We start from the raw sequence: 21,635 nt of genomic DNA, 5'->3' as shown, positions 1-21,635 counted from the left end.
TTTTCTGCAGTTCCCTTTTAGTATTAATATTCCTAATACTGAACATGGTAATTGCCCTGGAACATACATTCAGACTGTTCTGTTTCTGTTAATTGATAAAAAAGCTAAAGTTGTCTCTTGACTTAATAAGCTATCAGCAAATAAGCTGTCATTTTTGGTTTCTCATCTTTGTTGTACTGTTTCTTTACCAAGTGAAGGACCTCAGTTGACTCCAGCCAAGTACAGCAAATTGTTTGCTCTGTGTGTGTGCAATAACTTTATGTTAAGTGGAGAATAACTGTTGGGCCTGAAGTCCTAAGGCTGCTTTCTATGTTAAGTGTTTTTTAAGTACATGAATAAACATTTCAGTCATTCTGTTAAAAGCCTCCTTGAAATCACAAATTCAGTCACTAATTTGTTGTTTGGGTTTCTAAGGCAGGGAGGACTGTTTCCTGAAAGGTTCTCTCTTCTGTGGCAGTGCAGCTATCAGTGACTTGCTTTTTAATTAAGTGCATTTGCTTAATAATTATCACAGAAGAATGTCTTTGAAGTTATATTGAAGAAGGTTAAATACTGATTTTTAACCACTGTAGGTTTTGATGGTGGGGCAGTGAAAGTTCACGGAGCAAAAGGATCACCTCCTTCAGCATTTTATAAGGTATTACCTCTTTGTATGGCAGGTATTTTTGATTTGCAAAATTTTGTATTTTGGAGAAAATACTATATATTTTCTACCATAAACTGTTACCACTTTAAAATCCTCCTCCTTCCCCTTGCCAAAGAAATAAATTATTTGGTACGTAAAAAAATGTTAATTCATCTAACAAGCATATCCACAAACCTACTGTGAAGGCTGGGATCATTCTTTTGTACTACTACTAATAATAATTTTTAAAACGTCTTAGCCCAGTCACACCTTTGTACTTGTTGATTTTTATACTGGTGTGTTAATTTTGTTCTCTTTCCTTGTGAAATTTATCTACCAAGTTTTCAAAAGGTAAGTGATGAGTAGCTACATCTGTCAAGAGAGCAACTAAGAATGAGACAGATCATCTCCTGAAATGCTCTGTTGAAAGAAAACTGCAGTGCCAGTAAAATCATGAAGTTGTCTGTTTGTCTTCTAGTCTATAGTTTTCTAGTGATGGTCTTTCCCTGAATGAATGATAAGGTAATACAGGTCTAGTGAAGTATCAGTAGGGCTGGATCCTTTTCTTGTTTAAACTAGTGTCAAACTGACTTTTACAGAAGCAAGGTTGAGATCAGAAATTAACTGCTTAGTACAGCCATATCAAGTGAGTTCACCTAAGCAGGGAACTGTGCTAATATTTATGCTTGAATAATATAATGTGTGCCTGAGCATAATTTTCTTTGGAACTTTTTACTGCAGTTTTAAAATATTTCTGAAACTCTCAAAACCATTTTTTTATAAGTTTCGGTTTTTAAAAGATGCAGTATTTAAAAAATAAATAATAATGTCACCCCAGCAGGTTTGGTTTTTGTAAAGGCAGAATGGAAGAGCTCTCTAGAGACTCGGTAATTAAAGCATACTCATAAAGCAGTTTTAGAATTTAGTAGTACACCACAGGTCACTTTACTTATGACCTTAGTTAGTTTTTCAGTTCTGTATCAGCTTTATGAAGAAGGAATTTGTTATTTTTAAAGTATTGTGGAAGTGTAATCTGAACATGAATTTTTCTAAACTTTCATCTAATGAAGTGTTGATTTTCGTTCTTTTTTTGGTAGGCAGCCTACAATTTCAGCACAATATTGTCTGTCAGGTCTTTGCATTTGCTCAGAATTGCTAGTTCCAACAGTTCAAGTTACATAATGCTGGAACAGTAAATTAATTTCTGAGTCTGTGTCTGCATTATCTGCATCTGGGAATATCTCTGTCTTTTTAATCTGAAAATAACATTTTTGTTGTGTTTGAAACAACAGAAAAAATAAATTATAGCACATTTCTAAAAGATGTTCAGTTTCAAAAATGTTTTGTTCTGTGTTTTTTTTTGTTGTTTTTTTTCCATTTATGGCCATGCATTATGGTTATTACTGTCACTGTATTACAGCTCTATTAAGCAGCTATAGCACTAGAAGTCTAGTAAGATGCCTGTTAGTTCTGTGTTTGCACTGCATAGCATGTTCTTTTGTGTGTTCATATGTATTTGATATTTTTCCATATTTTCTTCAATACTTCTGGGAAGCTTGCATCTGATCTGTTTTACTGTGATAGGTTATTCAGCTTTTCAACATTAGAATGTGTTCCATGTAGCAAAAGTGATAAACACAGGAAAATTTAAGGATAACAACGAGAAGTGATTCCAAGTTCCAGAGTTTTGCAGATTTGACTCTTCCTCCAATACAATTCTGAATTTTAAATAATAAGAGGAAATTCGTGTGGTGATGGTTCCTTTCTATTCTGCTTCTCCTTTATGTGTGGATGATTGTCAGAGAGCATTAATAGCATATCAGTACTGAATCCCATGTAATTTTATAATCCCTTTATCATCAGGTTAATGCCACTTATCTTGATGGCTTCAGAGCTACTGCTGTCTGTCCAGTGGGAGGTCCAAAAGCAGTACAAAAAGGAAAACGCACTGCAGAAGGTATTCTGCAGAGGTTAGTATCTGTGTCTTGGAAGGGGTTTGGGCTTTTTCTTTTCAGAGATGATGAAAATAGAACTGTAATATACAATGCCAACCATATGAACCTTGTAAGAACCCTAAAAGACTGTAATCTTGCAGTTCAGAAAACATTTCAAGACTTAAGTAGCCTGTTTAGGAAATGTGTTTTCAGTGTATAACTACACTTCGGCTACATTTGACAGAGAAAGAAAGGTCTCAAATACTATTGAAAATAGATGGCTGGACAGTGGAGAGAATCCGAAATTAATGATGGAAAAACTGTGCTTCAGATTAAAATTTATTCAGTGCCAGAGAGCAACCCTTATGAAACTGTTTTTCACTGATTTTCACAGAACTTGATTAAAAATCCTAGTGCTATGAAATGTAGGCAGTTTGTGTTTAAAACAAAATTCTTAGTTCCTGGTAAAACCTGACTAACGGTTTTGTTTGCTTGAATAATTTTACAGCTGTGTGACAGACTGATAAACCTCTAGTCATACTGTTACTTGGGTTAAGAGGGATTCCTCTTAAATACAATTCCATATCCTCATGAAAGTGTTGGAACATTTACTCCAATAGTTCCAACCTTTCTAGACCTCTAGTGAGGTCAGTCTCTTTGTGCCATGTTTTATAAAACTCCCTGTTACACCCTAGTACAGGCCTATGCAGCAAGTACAGTAGGATAGACACCTGTCAGAAATGCAAGGTGTGACTTACTGCTTATGTGCCCATGTACTGTGGTGAAGGAGGAGCTATGTGATTTCACTCGAGAGACGTAGCAGATGACAGCAGGCTGTTGCAGGATGTGTAATGAAGTCAAGGAACCTTTTCTTAAGAGTCATGTGGATAAGTGTATGTGTCCAAGAGCTACTGAGAAAATCAGTGAAAGGAAAGCCTTTCAAGAGCTGTTAAAATACAAAGAGGCCTCCCAAGTATCTGAGAAATAAAAAAACCAAACAAACCCACAACCCAAGAACAAACCAAACCAAACAAAAACCCAACAGAACAAAAAAAAAAAGGGGTATGTTGTCCCTTTCGTGTTTGCTCTTGGACATTATTTCAGACCAGACTGCCGATTGAAACAGCTTGTGGTGGTTAGTGCCTCTACTTATTTTCTCTATTAGAAAATAAATTCAGCCTGCTTGCTGTGCTGTCCTGAGTAATCCTCAGATGAGGGCTGATGGGAGATAGCCAAAGACTCGTTAGCTGGCTTGCTAAGTGGCCTCTAGCCCATGAGGCATGCCTGCAGCAGCTGTGGTTTGTTCTGTGTGTTAAAAATCACAACAGTTTTACCCATAAGACTGTTTGAGATGGAGAACATATTAACAACTTAATGTGTGAAATCATTTATTCAGCATCTTTGAAAGATTTGTCTGTGTCAACCCAGACACAGGAGTTAAGCTATTCTGGTTACCTTCAGGGAATGTTCTACCAGCAACTGCATCTCATCAGAAAGTTACAACTTCAGTCTTTTCACCACTTCCTGTTGCAAGAGAATGTTGTAAGGACATGATCTGTCAGCTAGCCAGCTTCTAGTCCATTACAGGTTAAACTCTGTCCAGTAGTCTAATGGCAATGAGTACAGAATAAGGTGCACAGATTTAAGGTGCTTCAATCATATAGGTCAATCTAGTTGGCAGTCTAAGTCGTCAAGCAGTTTTGGCAGTTTGTAATACGACTTCTTTCATTTCTTTTCTGCATGCCTATACTTTATTTGTTTATTCATTTTCAAAAGCAGGAACAATTTGGCAAGTATGTATGTGAAGAAGTCTTTTTGGAGTAGTCTTTGGTGTCCTTTTATTTTTGATGGTACTCTGTTGCATTACCAAGACACATGAAAGGGCTAAAGGTTACCCACAGAATGTATTTTGAACTCTAGGATCTCTAAAGGTAACGTTTGTAGATAAGTAACTTAAAATAACTTACTAGACATGGTTTTCAAATTTAGGTACCTTAAATCAAGTGTCTGTCTTTCCGTGGTCGTAAAGATGGCTACCTTATTTGTGGTACGTGGACCACCTTCATCTCATTACAACAATTAGAAAATCATATTTTCTGTTTAGGTTGTCTATACTGCTAATATTTGCAAAGATGATGATATATTAAAAGTGTCTTCAAAATGTTTCACTGATGAAAAATATTTTTCTCATCCTAACATAATTCCAGTGTTTCAACTGACAAAATCTTTTATACATCTAGAAGGACACCAGATTACTGGGAGATCAGTTTAGGTGCTTAAGCATTCAGCTGACTTTTCCAATTTGCAAGATGTTAATAAATTGGACTGATTTTAATGGTTGGATTCTTTTAAAACTTTTTTCTAACTTGTTTACTGTGATTTTTGTGATTTTTTTTTTTTTTTTTTTTGGGGGGGGGGGAGGGGAACGACAGGATTTGGACCTCAGTTGATTATGGTTTTAAAACTGTAGCGATCATTTTCAGTTTTAGTGCTTGAGCGTTGGGCTGTTTTTTCTAATAGTTGTAGCAAACAGTCTGTTAAATTTAGTATTTGTCAAAAAATTCTTGGCTCTCTTAAAGAAGTGTGTGTTTTCATGGTGTATGAAAAGGTAATATTCAGCCCCATTATTAATCATGATTGGACAAACTTGGCGCTCTTGACAGAACGTGCTTTTGGTGGAAATAACCTTATAGAAAGAGTCAGAGGGCTTTCAGTGCCAGACTGGAAAGGTATGAGTAATAAAGAAATGTTCTGTCCAAAAACTTGACCTACTTTTTGGTATTTGAGCTGTATGTTCAGGAATCTCAAGTAAATATCTTTAAGGTTTGAAGAGACGTTCCTTCTTCAGTTTGACTTTTTTTTGATTCATTGGTGCCTGTGATGTAACAAGGTAGTTCCATGTACTTACTGGTAGTTTATAATGCCTTGTAGCACAAACAGAGCTAAAAACTGAATTACCAGTATGAAAACCAGGAATACTGCATATCTGTAATTACATTTCAAGCTGTCTTTGTTTTAAAGATAAAAGTAAGAGCTGAAATCCATTTATTTGTCTTTGACTGTCATCTTTCAATTAATGTAAATAAACAAAAGGCTCAGTTTGAAACCTGGGGATAAACTCAGAGGTATGACTTCCTTGTCAGTAATTGCTTGATTTGTAGTGTTCAGATACGTTTGCTTAGTGTAAAGTATTCATAGTCCAGTTTACATGACAAAGCTAACCCCTGTGGACCACACAGGACTTCTTCAGGTAATCAGGAAGTTTACTAATAAAAATCATTTGTTGCAGGACTCGTCTTATTTTCAGTCAGCTTGGGTATGAAGATTACAGTGCAGTTAACATACAGGTTTTAGGGTCTGAAGATACATATGGACCTCATGCTAGAAGGAGTATAGATGGTGTAAGTATTCAGTGGAGTGTTCTTAAACTTTTACTGACCTCTCTTAATCTCTCCATATTGTTATCTTTTCCACAACTTTAAAGGAAGTCACTATCATCTTGGGACTTTCACCCCATCATCTTGCAAAGAATTCAGTGTCACTACTTAGTGTATAAAATTAACACTGACAAGGTCTTTGCAGTATTGGATCTTCCAAAAGCACTGATATGAAATCTTACAAAAATGTTGTTGTAGTCTGTTCTAATGTTATTCATCTAAAGAAATGTCTTCTTATAAAAGTTCTCATGATGTAAACTTAAATTGCATTAGATGTAACTAAAAGACCACATTATAAAGATTGCAGAGTCAGGAAATGACAGAATTACTGTTACCTCTGCAAATTTAAAACTGTCTGTGAGTACTATTCGTGAAACAATCATCAACTATATAATTATGCATTGTAGTTTGTGACTTAATAAATGTATATGTAAGAATATGAATGATGGCCATAGCCACTGCAGCTGTGATGTGCCATGGTCTGTTTTCCAGATCTAGAATATGAAAGTTTAGGGACTTTTTGGTTGGTTGGTTTGGTTTTTTTTTTGGTTGGTTTTGGGGTTTTTGTTTTTTTTTTTTTGTTTGTTTGGTTGGTTTTTTTTGAGGAAAAAGACTTCAAATCTTGTCCTCACTTACATGCACTTTAAATATTTAGACAGTTTAGTGTATTCCAGAACGGCAGCATTTATTTCTTCTTTAACAGTGGTAGTCTTGCAACGCTCTTAAGGTACATGTGGCAAAACTCAGCTCTGAGGTCAATCTTAGGAGTGCTGACACTTAAAATAGCTGACAATTTGTATGTATAGGAAACAAGAACATGATGTGGAGAAAGAGAGCAAACGTCTTACTAGTGTTCTTAGGAATTGGGCAAGTTACATCTGTAGCTGCTCATTTTAGTGCTTCAGCTTCCATTTCATTCTGCCCAGGAGCAAGAGTTGCTTCATGAGAAACAAGGTCTTTTTCCTTTCAGGACCATAAACCCTGCAATGTGAAGTGTGTTGCTGAGATTGCAGAATCAAAGTTTTGAAACAAAGGAACAAGTGTTCCAGTTGTTGAACTTGTCTGTATTCTGTTCATACCAGCTCCTTATGGTTATCTGCTGTAATACATTCTTTAATGTTACATAGAAAGTTTTCTCTCTGATCCTATAGAGTGAAGAATGATTTGAAAAAGAGTGGGTTTTTTTTTCTTTCTTACTGTTCATTCTGTCTTGTTAAGAGTACAGTATACGAATTTTCCAAATGAAATTGCGTAATTGTAATTATTTTCTGTATTTTCAGCCTCAACTCCCAGGCCCTACATTAAAAATAGTGTTATCTCTATTATATGTGCTTCCTATACATGCCTGAAATAGTATGTGAGAGCTAAGGCTGAATCATACTATTGCCTTTCCCCTTTACTTGGTTCCTCCAAAAGTTCAGAAGACACTAACCCGACGAGTTTTCATCTGGAAAGTAGCCATAGTAGAAGGGGTGGGGGGTGGTGTTTGCTTTTCCGTTTAAAATACAAAGTCATGGAATCCTAAGGAAAACATCTGCCTTTTGGGGCTTCATGTAGAAATAACGTAGTCTCTTAAATGCTCTTTCCAACTGTGTGTTTCCATCCAAATTAGACATGGTTATTTGGGTTGCAAATAACAGTGCTCAAAATCAGAGCTATGTTGTGTTAAGCAATGTATTAGCACAGCAGGAAAACAGTTCTAAGGTTCTAATGTCTAAATTTAGAGAGAAGTAAATATGTATATAAATACCAAGACAGGGTAAGTTGAACAACAGTTGGAGCTCAGTGTGGATGGCTGGTGTGGCTCGACTAATCCTCATACAGGTCTGTCAGCAGGTCTGTCAAACTGGGTGCAAAGGTTTGCCTTTGCAGATGTAAAATGGCTGTACATCCTGTCTTATGTAGGCCTGTATGCTGTAGTTTGAGCTGCTGTGTGGAGTCTTGACTGTTCTGACAACACAAAGTATCCTGAGAAATGAAGAAATGCTTGCCTCCTCTCTTCTCTTGGTCTTCCTCACCTCTTTATGTGGTGGTTGTTTGCCGTTCCAATAGCTTGCTTTAGCAGCAGCAGCCCAGCATGAGCAACAAAGGGACCTGAGTCAGTACTGAGTAACTTAATTAAGCAGTATCTCCTGCTTTATTGCTTTCTGTGACAGGGGAAGAAGGCGGTTATGATAGTGTCACAGCATCAGTGAGTTCATGGTTTAGAGATACTTGATGTGTTTCATGTGAAAGATTGATTACCTATTAATAGTACATCAGGTATTAAGAGTTTGGTGTATTAAAAACTGCTGTGTATTCTCATCTTATACTAACCATTTGTTAACCAGGTTGCAACACACTGTAAATGTGTTGTAAACACATCTTAAGACTTGATGGAATATAACTTTTTTCTATTTTTTTATTATGATACTGTAAGATATCATACTTTAAAATAGTCTGTATATCTGGATTCATCCACTCAAAACAGGAATCAGCTTATTATTTTCACAGACCACTGTATTTTGGATCTGTGAGCAAGGAAGAAAACGTGGTAGTTTAGAACAAGGAAGCAGATGTGAGTGCATAATTATATTTTTTGCAAGAGTATTTCCTATTAAGTATTATTTGTAGTAATTTAATCTTGTGGTAGACTGTTAAATGGAAATACTTGGAAATAATGTTAAATGCATTTGTTGAATGTGGCATGGCTGCATATTTTCTGTGTAGCAACAAGAATGTAGTGAAACTTTTAAATTGGAAACCTGTTTGGTTTCTTATTTATATTATCTTGATCAGGACATCTGTTTCTGTATTCATAGAGGGAAATTTCTGTCCTTTCAGTGATGCATTCCTGCCTGACTTTTCCAACCCTATTCTGTGATACATGGTCTGCTGGAATAATATAACCTCTCCTACATTGGCTCTGCTAAACTTTTATTTTAGGGTTTATCTACATGAGTATTGAGGTAAACTAACAAAAATGTGAACCAAGTTTGCAGGATCTCCTGAATCATAGTAGTGCGGTAGGTATTTTCCAGGCTGGGATCTTGGAGGCTGAGAAATGAACTGTGTGTGTCTCCCTGTGAGTATATCTACACAGGGGTACCTAAGCAAGCTGAAAGCAATTACGTTTATCATTACAGTATCTCAGAGTACCTCTGTGAGGATATGCCACTAGAATAGGAAATAGAGAAAAGTCATCTTTCAAATTTATGAATATTTAGAATTTAGGTTTAAACGTACTGAACCAAGAAGGCCCTTTATCATTAGGTTTTCCCTGATCACCAGCTATAAAGTCAGGAAGCTTTCCTGCCTTGATACAAGCTGGCATAAGGGAGCTTGTTTGTGTTGGGATTTTGTCATGTATTTGAGCTAGAACGGAGGGTTTGGTAGTGTGTTAACATAACGGTCTCTTTGGGATACTCTTACAGTAGCCAGAACACTCGTGCAGTGTATTACAACATTTATGATAAATACCATTTCAGCAGCTGCCACTAGGAAATACATCCATGTTCCTACATTGCTGAAGTTACTTAAATTCCTCAGATTGACTTGAGATTTTGAATGTTGACGTGTTCAACAGTATTGCTTTTAAGAAAAATGTGCTGTATACAGAGAGGAAAATTATACTAATATACAAGGCATCAATATTTTTAAAGTTGATGCTCGGATTTCACATCTGGTTTATGTGGTTTTAAACAACACAGCTTTACAGAAATGTGGGCAATTAAAATAATTATTTTAAGATTTAGGAGATGCATTAAAAGATGGGCAATTTAGGAGTTCAGATCCAGCATGTAGTTTCTTAGGAAAAAACATAAGTTCAAAACATTTAGTCAAGTATTAAAATTGGGAGTGAGAAGTAGGGGGTGGAATACACTTTATTTTGTTATGATACTGTTAGATTCACTAGAATTCTAAGGAGTAAATTTCCATTTTGTCAGGTGTGCGAGTCTTTTCACTGCTATCTGCGTAAATTGACAGTGGGTTAAAGTAATTTTAGAATTGACATGGTTTCTAGTTCTTGTAATCAGGGACACCTATTCGACTTTGGGTAGTGAATAAACATCAAAACATACAGCAAAAAGGCTGAGATGTGGTTTTAGATGAACTGAATTAAATTTGTGATCAAACAACTGCTTGCATATAATAACAACTTCAAGATGTTCATTTTTTCTCTCCTGTTCCTATCTATTAGACAAAGGATGCTGTTAGCATGAAGAAAGGTTCCTCTGTCTGTACAGTGTTAAGTCATGAAAAATTCGGTGCTGTGTAGGGTTTTGCTGTTCCTTAGCCTAGAGGTGAGAGGACTCCTTTAAGGAGTCACGGCTCTGTTCTTTTCATCTGACCATAAAATGTGTCTCCTCTCCTCCATACATCAATCCCCAACAATTTGAAGTTGATGCTGTTGAATTCTAGCAGCATCTATATCTTTCCTGTGTGCTGAGTACTTAGAGTCTCTGATGCTTTCAGAAGTGTCACTGGTTTCTGCATTTGTAAAGAAATAGGTTTTTTGCTAAAATCCATTAAAAATGTTATACTAGCCAGAAAAACATTATTTTAAAATTATTATATGTAAGGAAAAAGTTGGAATAAACTAAAGCCGGGTTATTTAGTCATGTGTATTCACTTCCTGGTATAGTAAACATCTGCCATAAATTAAAAAAAGGTTGGCTCTTCCAGAATCCAATTGTTCCTTTCTTCCAGGAGAATGTCCTTTTCTGTATCCTAAGTAGCTATATGTTCAATTTTTTTTTTCTTTTTTACTTTTCTACATTTTTAGTAGAACAGCTGCCGTATCTACAGAAACTCTTTAGCCCCAGGGCATTTAGAGAGGTGTGAAGTGCTCTGAGCTCTATAGAACTGTAGAATAAAAGAACCCAAAAAAACCCAACCAACCAGACTTTGGTGTTTTGTTTGTTTTGTTTTTTCATTTTTTTTCATGCCTTCATGAAATACATCCTTTCCTGTTTATATAGAAAAAGAACATAAACACTGGAAGAAATACCCTAGTATCTTGTGGTCAAACTCCTTTGTATTTTACATTGCTATAAGTAAGCCAAGAATTTCATGTAACATTACCAAAGAATCTTTAGAAAGTTCTTTGTGTTCACTAACAAAAAAAAGCTGACTTTGACTACCAGAGAGAAGTACTCTGCTGCAAAACTCTATACTTGAAGTAGTTTTGCATGAGAAACTCCTGACCAGTAGATCTTGATGTCTTATGCAGTCCCTTTTCATATGTATGATTGAAGTGGTTGTGCTTGTGCTTTGGGACAAGTAAGAGACACTTAAGGACAGACTTGTATTGTGAACAGGCTTCATATTTTTAGATTCAAAGGCAGACCAAAGGTGGTTCTTACTGACGGATGCAGATTCTCAAATAAATACAGTCTTTGCCCTCAGTGAGACCTAAAGTTCATTCTAAGGCTTTTGCCAGTGTATTAATTCCAACAGTAGATTTTGTGGTGGCAGAAAGGAGATTTTTAAAGAAGTAAAATCGTAAGTGAGAGAGTTCTCGTCTGCAAGGGTGGGTGTCTTAGCTGACTGCAGATTAGGGAACAGAGTACTGGTTGGGTTTCCCTTCAGAAGAGATCTGCTCTTTTCTCTGGAAACGTGGTGGCTTTTACAAGTTATATTTTCCTATTTAACTCCCAAGGATTAGGTTGGAGTTCTTTTCTGTGAGCAGATTTGCTTATTTCTTGATGCTAAGAAAAGTAATTCTGGCTCTTGATTTGACCCTAAAGTATTCTCAGTGCACTTCAAGTAAGAGGAGAGTTTGTTTGCCAGTTCCACTGAGTGAAGCCAAGTGTTTAGTTTCTTATAAAGTACTGTTAGTTCTAGTACTTTGAGAACAGTGGAGAAACAGCACAGTGTTCTAGCAGTCTGAAGTATCCAATAGCTGATTTCATGGTAGTAAATTAAAAACAGATAATGAAACGTTAACAGAAAATTATAGTGATGCTGGATGAAAAGTCACTGAATGAAAGTTGTAGCTTGTGGCAGTGAGCACTAAATATTTCAGTTAAATATAACTTGAGTGCTGAGCTGCAGTTATTTTTCAGTTTGGTAAATTTAACTGACATTCTGCATCTAATCTAATGTCTGCTATTTTGAAGCAGGGTCCTCGAGAAGCTGTTATTTGGCTTGCTGTACACCATAAGCAAAAAGAAGCTGTAGAAATCTTCTCCAGAGAAGTTGCTTCAGCTGGAACTGGCATGGGTAAATATTCACGTTGTCTTCTGAGGATTTTAAAGTTACTTTTTTACTTTTCCATGAGCATGACTATCACCCAAAACTTAGCCGTGTTTGATTTCATTGCACTGTGCATAGTGAAATTGTAAGTTTTCAAAGGGTATTTATGTTTGGTGTAGAAATACAACCTGTAGATGTTAGAAAAATGATAAAAGGATATCTCTGGAAGTCCACCTTTTTGTTTCCTTGATACTCTTTATTCTTCCATTGCTACTACTGTCTTCCTGCCTTTTTTCCTTCTCTTCAGTAGTCTTTGTTTTCCTGCCCACGGTTACACCAATGTGCAACAGTGTCATACTCTGAACGTGCTGGGTTTGTTCAGGTTTCAGTTTTCCCTTTCACCATCATTCTTCACAGAATGAAAAAAGTAAAAAAATCTGCAGTACTTGGGTTGGGTGGAGTATGTACAGCATTGAAATTGAGTTACCGCAAGATGAGGACATCTGTGTCTTAAGGTGGCTGGCAAGCTTTCAGTTCATGTTATCAGGGCTTTTCCTGGTGAAACAGTGTAGAATCAGGTTGGGCAGTCTGCATGAATGATGGTTAAGGTGCTAGTTTTGTTTCCTAGAGAAATAGCTTAAACTTTTTAGAATATATTGTAGCAGTTATTCTCTAAAATATAATAATAGAAAATTAATTAAATAATAAATAATTTCATAGTAAGACTGATAGTGAGCAGCAATGGGAAAGACCATATTTCTGGAGTCATTTATTGAAAAACTGAGGAAAAGCAGGGACAAGTTACAAGTCCTTCCTAATGAGCAGCAAGGAGAAAGGAGGATTTGTTGTCTTGCAGGGCAATGTCACCTGAACTTAAGCACTTAATTCCATTATTTTTTGGACATTTAAGAAACAAAGAACAGTCACTTGGTCTGTACCAGACAAAAAGAGGAAAAAAGGGAAAGTTTTGGTCATCTGCTTGGACTGCATCTAATGATTGTGGAGTATTGTGGAGTATTGTTTTTAACTTTATTCTTCTTGCAGTTGATGTTTGTTACTGTAAGTGGTGTGTGGACAGTTGTACAGATAATAAGTTTCATATATGGTACCTTTTATCAAAGAATCTTCAAGCTGTGTAAACACCACCGACTAACCTTTCTAGTGTCTAGTAACATTGGAAAGTACTCTGCTTTATAGATGGTTTCCTGAGATAGCGGAAGGAAGCATAACCACAAAAGAATTTGGAGTCCTCGGTTCTGCTTTCCTGAAAGAAATGCTAGAGGGGAACTCCACCAGTATTTAAGGGAACCGGGCTGGCTAAAATTTAGGAATGGGGAGTAGAGGAGGAGAGGGTTAGAGAAAGAAGATTTGATGGTTCAGAATAAGAGTGGAGAGTCCTAATTGCTTCTGCTCTAGTCCATAGAATTTTCCAGTACTCATGTATCTGAGAGAGGCAGCACCAAGCCTAGTCTGTTAGACTTACTTGTGTTTATCAGATGCCTTTTTTTGAGATAAAATCCAGGAGCACTGTCACTGTTGATGAGGTCATTTCAGCTTAGTAGTTGCTACTTGTGGAGCCCTGAGCTAGGTTTGGTAAGCAGTTCTGGTTTGGTAATAGGATCATAATATGAGAATTACAAATTACAGGTAAAAAAGGTATTGGTATCTTTAGTAGCCAGTACTGAAAGCCTAGTTTGGTGGCTTTTGATTAGGCTGAAATTAAATCACTTGACTCAAAATTTTGGGGGAATTTTTTGTTATACTTTTTCAGACACTACAGGGAACAACAGTAAGATGAAAGAAATTCTTTTTCTTCCTGTGATTAAAAAGCTTATTGCAACAATTGTGTTGAGGGGTGATCTTTCTCATGCTTCACAGCAGAGATTTAAAACTTAGGTTGTTAGGTCTTGTGTCAGAGATGTGCTTTTTAGCTCTTCTAGTGAATTTAAAGTCTTGTTGTCAGTATTTCTGAATTTTTACTTATTTTGCAGCTTTTTTCCAAAATATATTTTGATACATTTTTGTGTAAATGTAATGGATAATAAAACTTGCGCTACATAAAAGGAGAGCACTAACTTGAGAGTGCTGATTATCCCCCACCACCCCTTTTATGGTAGATCTTCTGATAATGAGTAGAAAGGCATCTCAGGGCATTGTGCTGATTTGAAATTCCCTATTTCTTATGAAATCTCATCCTTGATGTCAGAAAGAAATGATAAAGGGATGCTACCTATGTGTTGGAATGGGCTGAAGCATGTGTGTGTTTGTGCTCTGCAATGTAGGCAAGGGGTTAGACCTGCAAGATCGAAGTTTGAGAAGGTGGCATATTCTAAAAAGCTTCCATAATCTGAAGTGAAAGACTGAGATTTTCATAGCTATTCCCTAATATGTTTTTCTAATCCTTTTTAAATTCCCAGTGTTTTGTTGAAGACCAATGGGCACATGAGTGTACTTGTACAAAAATTTTCTGAAGTGTTACTAAAACTGCAGATGTGATTCTTGAGGCCAGAGAAGAATTTGAAGTTACTGTATATAGACATGTCATATATTAGAGAGCGATTTGTTGTTCATTTACTGTTTGGAATGGAAGGCTTTTAGTGTAAACTTCTGTTAAGCATGGTATTTAGTCTGCCAGTTTCAATACTTTGTCAGTTTTCATTTGGATTATGTTGTTCTGAGGAGTTTAAAAGGGGATACAAGCTATTAAAAAAATATATATGCTGACACACCTAATCCAATTGCAGTTAATACCTGAGTTTGTTTAACTTTTGATTGGTAAAGGTATACTTTGTTTATTTCTCAATAGTTTGAAAGTTGATAGTAGCCTTTTTCTTTTTTTTTTAACAGCAATGAGCAAGTTTGGTTTTATGCATGTATGGTGTCCTGAAAAAAAATAAAATTTCAAATGCATCTGCGGTCTTCACAGCTATTTTCTTGTTCTATAAAGTAAGCTTTTCTATACTTGGCAGTGAAAAATCCTGGACACACAGACTCAGATTTTTAAATCTGCAGGAGCCTGTGGGAGTTCAGTGCAATTCTGCATTGCCCAGACTATGGAAATACACCTTCACTTCATAAAAGCTAGCAGTCACAGACCAGGTTTGTACTACTCAAGGAAAATGTCTTCATTATATACAGTCTGGTCAGCCACATGGTTAGCATGTAAATAATTTATGTTGATGTAGTGTATTCACTTTGTCTTCTTTGATTCGGAGATTTTACTCTGAATAAAATGTAGTGTAGCAGGGGTTCAAGAAAAGCTTTGCTGTGGGAAACTGACATTTATAGTTTAATAGGAGTTCAGTAGCTAAGAAATGTTTTAATAATAGCTGAAGTCATGTGCTGACCCTTATTTCACATTAAAATGACCGGAGTTTGACACTAAGATGACAGCTGGTTAATACAACTTGAGATTTTAAAGTGCTTGAGTATCTGTAAATATTATGACTGATATCCTAAGTGCATTGGAAGATGCTTCAAGAAATGTCCTCATTCTAGCAGTTTACTGCAGTCCCCAGTTTTTGAGAATAATATTGCTGAAGATAGTTTATCTGCTGTATTCAGAGGACATAGATAGAATAATTAAGAATTATGACTGACCCCTGTAAAAAACAGATTGTCTGCATTTTGTACTTCTACTCAACTATACTGGAAGAACTGTTGAGTGTAAAACCTGAGATTTCAGATTTGTCTAGTTTGATCACTTGAAGATGTCTTTAAAGTCTGCTTTTTATATAGAAATATATGGAGTTTATATATATAGATCTTTAGAATATGCAGTGAATATAGTAATAACATTTTGGTTTGGTCACTGGAAATGTAAGGAACAAACCATTTGGGGTCAAAAACTAAGTTGGTGAGCAGGAGACTTCATTGTGTTTTAAAACTCTGTGAAGTTCCAAAGAAAGAAGTGTCACCTGTTAAATTTAAAGTACTTAAAGTATTTCAGATTTCAACAAGTCAGAGCCTTTTCATGCTTCTTTACTCCGAAACATTTTACAAGATGTTTTGTGTAGTCTAGTGTCTTTCTTTGATATATTGCATAATGGTTTATTATGTTAAAAAATACAGATTTCTACAGAAAATTTGTACCTAAAATTTGGGGTCTTGCAGGAGCGCTGGAAGCATCATGACACAGAGGAAAAAACCTGACATGTATAAATATACATACATATACACACAGATGATGCTAGTCTGTTTTCCTTAAGGTAATTGGCCTGAAAATGAGTAAGATTGAAGGTAGGCTGGAGGGAGGAGTCATAAAATGAAGGTGGGATAAGACTATGAAGAATTGCACAGATTAACCAAAATGAAGCACTTGCTAACTAATAATTGATTCTTTGTTTTGTAGATTCAGTGTAGATTCAAACCTTCAAGTGCAGAATCCAGAGGAAGGGTCCTGTACTAGTGCTTAGTTACCTAGAAAGAATTTAATGGATTTAGTGCCTGACATTTCTTTAACCATGCTTGCCATGGTGTAAGCCCAGCCCCTAACTCAGAATTGTGCAGCCGCTCACTCACTCTCCCCCTTCTTCCCCCCCTGCTCCAGAACCCAGGGCAATGCCACATACTTGGGAGTTAATGAAAGCAGTGGATTCAGGTGGTGTAATCCCCAGTACTGACTCGTGGCTTTTACATGCCCAGCCAGCTGGAGAATTTGTAGTTCTCAGGCTAGGTTCTCTGGCACTGCAAAGGAAAATGTGCTCAGAAATGGTAGGCTTTTGGGTCAAACACTTGAAGCAAAATAAATAGCATCATATTCAGTTCGATGATTACACCAGAACAGTCCTGTACCTACAGATGAAGTGACTATAAATGGATTGAAAGGAAGGTCTCCAGCATTTAGCCATTTTGTAGTGAATCATTTTTGTGCCATTCTGAAGCAAAGAATCTGACAGATAGTGGTGGTGAAGTTGTTCATCAACTTGAAGTGAAGCAACTTGTTCAAGAGTGTGACTGGTCAGATAGGATGACGCTGTGCTACTGATACTTCTATCTGCCTTGAGGAACTAATGAATAGAGCTCTGATAACAAACAGTGATCACATAAAGTTTCTGGGAAAGGAGATCAGCAGCTTCAATCTAGCTGATAATCTTACTGACTTGATAATGCAGCCTGATTGATACTCTATGTCAAATTCTTCGTGTCGTAGATAAAGTGTTCCAGAAAAGAGGCAGAGGGGGCATCTGCACAGACAGATGCTCTGCAATGCAAAGTAAGCATAAAGTACGGCATGAGGAGATCTTGTTAAAGAAGGTGTCTTGGGCCAACTGTTGATTTAAGGAATCAGTTAACTTACCAGAAGTAGGTCTTGCAACAGTGACAAGTCCACTCTTACCAAGTTGCGCTTCATCTTCTATTGTCCTGTTTTACTGGGAGAGTGTAATAGGGATGTGAGCCCTGGGTTGAGGTGGGGTGGTGTGCTCTAGTGCTGTTTACACAAGTAAACTATTGAGTATAAGTCATCATCAATTTAAGATTTGCTTTGTTTTCTCTGCCTGAAGCCTAAATAGGAATTGCATATAGTAAAATTAAATTGTACTTACAAGCTCTCCCATTTTGCTATTGTTAATGTAAGCAGTGGCTTAGGTACAGAAGTTAATAACACTGTAACTGTGATGTTGCACCGGCGTAGCTTTGCTCTGCAATCGCATTTAAGTGCAGGGGTATCTAGTATCTCAAGAGGCAGATCTGTTGGTACAGTAGCTTGTACTAGAGAACTTTGAAAGACTAGCAGTAGCAAGCAGCAGTAGAAAGTTATTGTAGCCACGAGGTGTGAGCAGTGGTTGCTCTTAGATTGTTTTCTTGCTGTGATTAGAGCCCTGCTTTGTTGTAGGAGCCAATTTCTATTGTGTGAGAGCAGGCAAGTGAGAACTTTCAGGAAGTTGAAATTGGTGTCAGAACAAAATCTGGTATCCTTAATGAGCAGTTCAGCTGCCTAGCAGGAAGTGGGCCATGTGACAATCTGCAGATAATTTAAATGAACTAACTTTATGAACCTATACTTTCAACATGACCTTCCCATATCCAGCCTCCTCCACCAGCAACCTAAATAAACAAATTAGGAGGCACACAGTGCAGTAAAGTAAGTGTAGTTAGTTTTAATGTGGAATGGCAGTTTTATGCTTGAAAGAGTGCACAGGTAATATGAATAGAGAATCTTCACTGGATCATTTAAAGTTGTGTAACACTAATGTAAGGGATTCTTTCTCATTCTATCCACTGCCACATGTTTTGCAGCAGAACCTGCTGGGTAAGGAGGTGGTTCATGTCTTTTGTTGTTGGTTTTGGGGGGTTTTTTGATTCCTTTTGTTGAAGGCACTCTTTTTTTTTCCTGTACTAAAAAACATCATAGGCTTTTTTGTGGGAAAAGGAAGAGTTAATACTAACACTAGTAATCCCTTCTGGTTGTTCTCAACTGTAGCACCTTCTAAAGGTTGCTGTTATTTGAGGTCGATTGGTTGGTTTGGGTTTTTTTCAGCCTCTGACTAAAAGTATACTCAGTGAAGCCTGTTTATTTTGAGTTAAGTTACAATGTGCAAGTACTGTACTAGCACAATGGCCAGGCTGGCAGAGTTATTACAGGCTAGCTTTAGGCAAAAGACTCCGTCTAGATTTATTACTGTTACCATCTCTGAATCAGTCATTCAGATGTGCACTGAAATTTAGTTCTGTTGATTCCAAATGTGTTCGGTTACAGTGTAGTGTGATCAAGATAAGGACTGTGTAACAGCACCCACCTTCAAAAACTTCAGTAAGAAAAAAACCCTTGTTAATCACTATTTCAGGGAAATCACTTCCAGTGAATGAATATGGCAAGACTCTGTAATCTGTGCTGTGTTGTACATCTATGATGCTGCTGGTGTGTGTCAACATTACCAAGACACTGACTCCAACCTAAAAGAGCATGCTGAGAAGTAGAGGTTATTAGTGTAAGCTTAGTACCACAGCAGCAAGGTTACATGGCTTTTAGTCTGTTTGGAGCACAAACACAGAGGATTCACACCTGGAGGAAGCAGTAATCCCATTTTAGCCAGGATTAATTTGGGTAAATACACCATGTGGGCAGCTTCCCACAGCATTTGCTGCTAAGGGACTGCTTAACACACTTCTTAATTCCTCGACTGATTCAATGTATGCACTTTACCATTTCTTTCCCTTGCAGTATTATATGAAGCTTTATGCATGCTCCATGCCAGAAAAAAATGGTGTAAAGCTATGCTCAGGATGAGGAGAGCAGAAATGTTTGTTTCAGAGGTAGAGCTGGGTAGATGGATTTAATGGTAGGAAAACCTGGCAACCTGATACTGAGAATAAACAAGAGTCTAATCACAGTGCTGATTTACTGCAAATCTGGGATCATGCTAATGACTTAAGCTTCTAAATTACCTATGTATCAAAGAGAGAGGATGAGATCTGCACTACCCAGCACCTTAAGAAAAGCAAAGGTAGCCACTGAAAATGCTAAAGATGCAATTTAATCTTGAAATAGTTCATCTAGTAAGCAAGGCCATGCTAAGCAAGTGTTAAAACACAGCATGGTTCAGGTCAGAATTGTTTTTCTGCTCTCTTTAAATAAAACAACAGCAACAAAACCACCAAAGCTAAGCTCTTTTTTCTGTCAAATGTATTGCCTGACTTGTATTGGTATACAAAATATAATAACCTAAGATTAGTTTATAATTTGCACATTTTGAAATAAATTATTTTTATTAGAAGTCATAGTACCTTTTACATGTTTTAATTGTTGTATAAAATGTTCAGTTTTATTAATTTATGAGAATATGTGTGATTTGCTAGATATTTCCCAGCATTTATTAGATGTGCTTTATAGAAATTATTCAAGCTACATTAGTGTTTTGAAGATGGTTTTAACCGTTCTTTTGTGAATTTAATTTCCATTTCCAGCACCTGGCCTCACTGGAATTGTTGGAGGGCACCCCAGAGTGTAAGTTAACTCCTGATAATTAACTTCTTGTAATGTGTGATGGTCGTGTTCCTACCACTCACCATCGCAAGCTTCCCTACCTTGAAATACAGACCACAGAAGCAACTAGCCTGTGTTACATGCTGTGCTTAATAACTGATAACAAGATAATAGTGAGTACTACAAGATAAGTGCACAAATAGTGAAATTCTTTATTGAAATATTGAATGAGAGTTATTTTCTCAGTAGGTGTCAGATCAGCTCATAACAATATGCTTGTCTTTGCGTGATGAGCTGTAGGGAGAACTTTAAATATGACTTTATGGCAGAGCAGTAGCTCAAGCACATGCTAATACATGCAGATTTCTGGATGAGATTTCTCTTGTACCTGTTAGTTTGGAATGTGGGCACAGCAAATTTGTGTCTGTACCAGCTCACCTCACCTAGAAGTGTGAGGTCAAATGTCCTGGACCATCCCATAAAACATGAACCCATTGTGTTAGCAAGGTGAACAGAGTAATGTTGAGCATATGAAAAATAAAAAAAAAAAACAATAAAAATCCTGGTTTAATGCAGTATTTCCTAGGTATGGCTAAAATCTGCTGGTGATTGATATGCTCACCTTTCCATACTCATAAGGGCATCTACAACTTTCCTGTCCCTAAGTGAATACTTCATTATGTCTGTCTTGTGTATGGAGACTGGGGTAGAAACTACAGATATATTTCCAGTAGCTCTGTGTAACTAGCCTAGGTATCAGTGTGGGGCCAGTGATGTGCAGTAGACTTCAGTGTCATGAAGTGCATCCTTTGTGAAGAAAATATTTTCTATACTTTGGCTACTCCATCCCATAAAATTTTCTTGGGGTTTGTTTGTTTGTTTTTTAACAAAATCGTTTGTTTCTTAATGATGACATGGAAGTGTTTGTCTGGTGTATGAATAGTGTGCAGGTGTACGATCTGACATGTTCATTAATTTGTGGTTAAATGCATTTATGCTAGTTGTTTTGTGTGCCTAGGTCTCCAGTTTTGAAGCCATTTTTCTTCTATTATCCCAAAAGCAATGTTCAGGTAAGAGCCTACTATGTTCTTTTGAAGTAATTTGAAAGATGCTGTCGACACTGGCATTGTTTTGTGACTTCAAGTCCTAAATCTGCAAAGTATTCTTGTAACTTTTATTAAATACTTTCCTAGAGACTAATGTTATTCACACGGAACATTTTACAACAGTTGAACTTGGCAACCTTGCATGTTAGTTGCTGTGAATTGTGAAGTATCTTGCATCAAAACTGAACACCTCTTTTCAGGGTCCTGGAATTGTAGGTCTGAATTATTTTACCGCATTTGCAAAGAGTGCTAATGAAAATTATACATCTCTTGGGAGTTAAAGGGCCCTGTTTAAAGAGGGTATTTACAGTTGATCATTTTTCTTGTTAACAAGAAAGACACATCTTCTGACTTTTTGGGGTATCTGCATTTTGTATGTGTTGCTATTGGAGGGAAGTACAATCAGTGAATATCCTCTAATTCACATAG

General features: G+C 36.7%; 1 protein-coding gene across 3 annotated transcripts in view; it reads left to right on the top strand.

The window, feature by feature from the left end:
• Nucleotides 1–21,635, top strand: part of LOC133280997 (uncharacterized) — a 57,758-nt gene that overhangs the window by 20,553 nt on the left and 15,570 nt on the right. For all 3 annotated transcript variants that reach the window (XM_061476098.1, XM_061476088.1, XM_061476107.1), the window contains 6 exons: nucleotides 573–637; nucleotides 2,489–2,595; nucleotides 5,849–5,960; nucleotides 12,101–12,200; nucleotides 20,082–20,121; nucleotides 21,119–21,170. In XM_061476098.1, coding sequence (XP_061332082.1) covers nucleotides 573–637; nucleotides 2,489–2,595; nucleotides 5,849–5,960; nucleotides 12,101–12,200; nucleotides 20,082–20,121; nucleotides 21,119–21,170 — 476 coding nt within the window. The remainder of the gene's footprint in view (nucleotides 1–572; nucleotides 638–2,488; nucleotides 2,596–5,848; nucleotides 5,961–12,100; nucleotides 12,201–20,081; nucleotides 20,122–21,118; nucleotides 21,171–21,635) is intronic.

Source organism: Pezoporus flaviventris, unplaced genomic scaffold (assembly GCF_033815535.1).
Source record: "Pezoporus flaviventris isolate CSIRO_AGI_PZ_B2104156 unplaced genomic scaffold, CSIRO_AGI_Pfla_v1 ptg000002l, whole genome shotgun sequence".
In the NCBI taxonomy this organism is placed as follows: domain Eukaryota; kingdom Metazoa; phylum Chordata; class Aves; order Psittaciformes; family Psittacidae; genus Pezoporus; species Pezoporus flaviventris.
The sequence above is the reverse complement of the archived record's forward strand: the minus strand, read 5'-3'. Positions and strand labels throughout refer to the sequence as shown.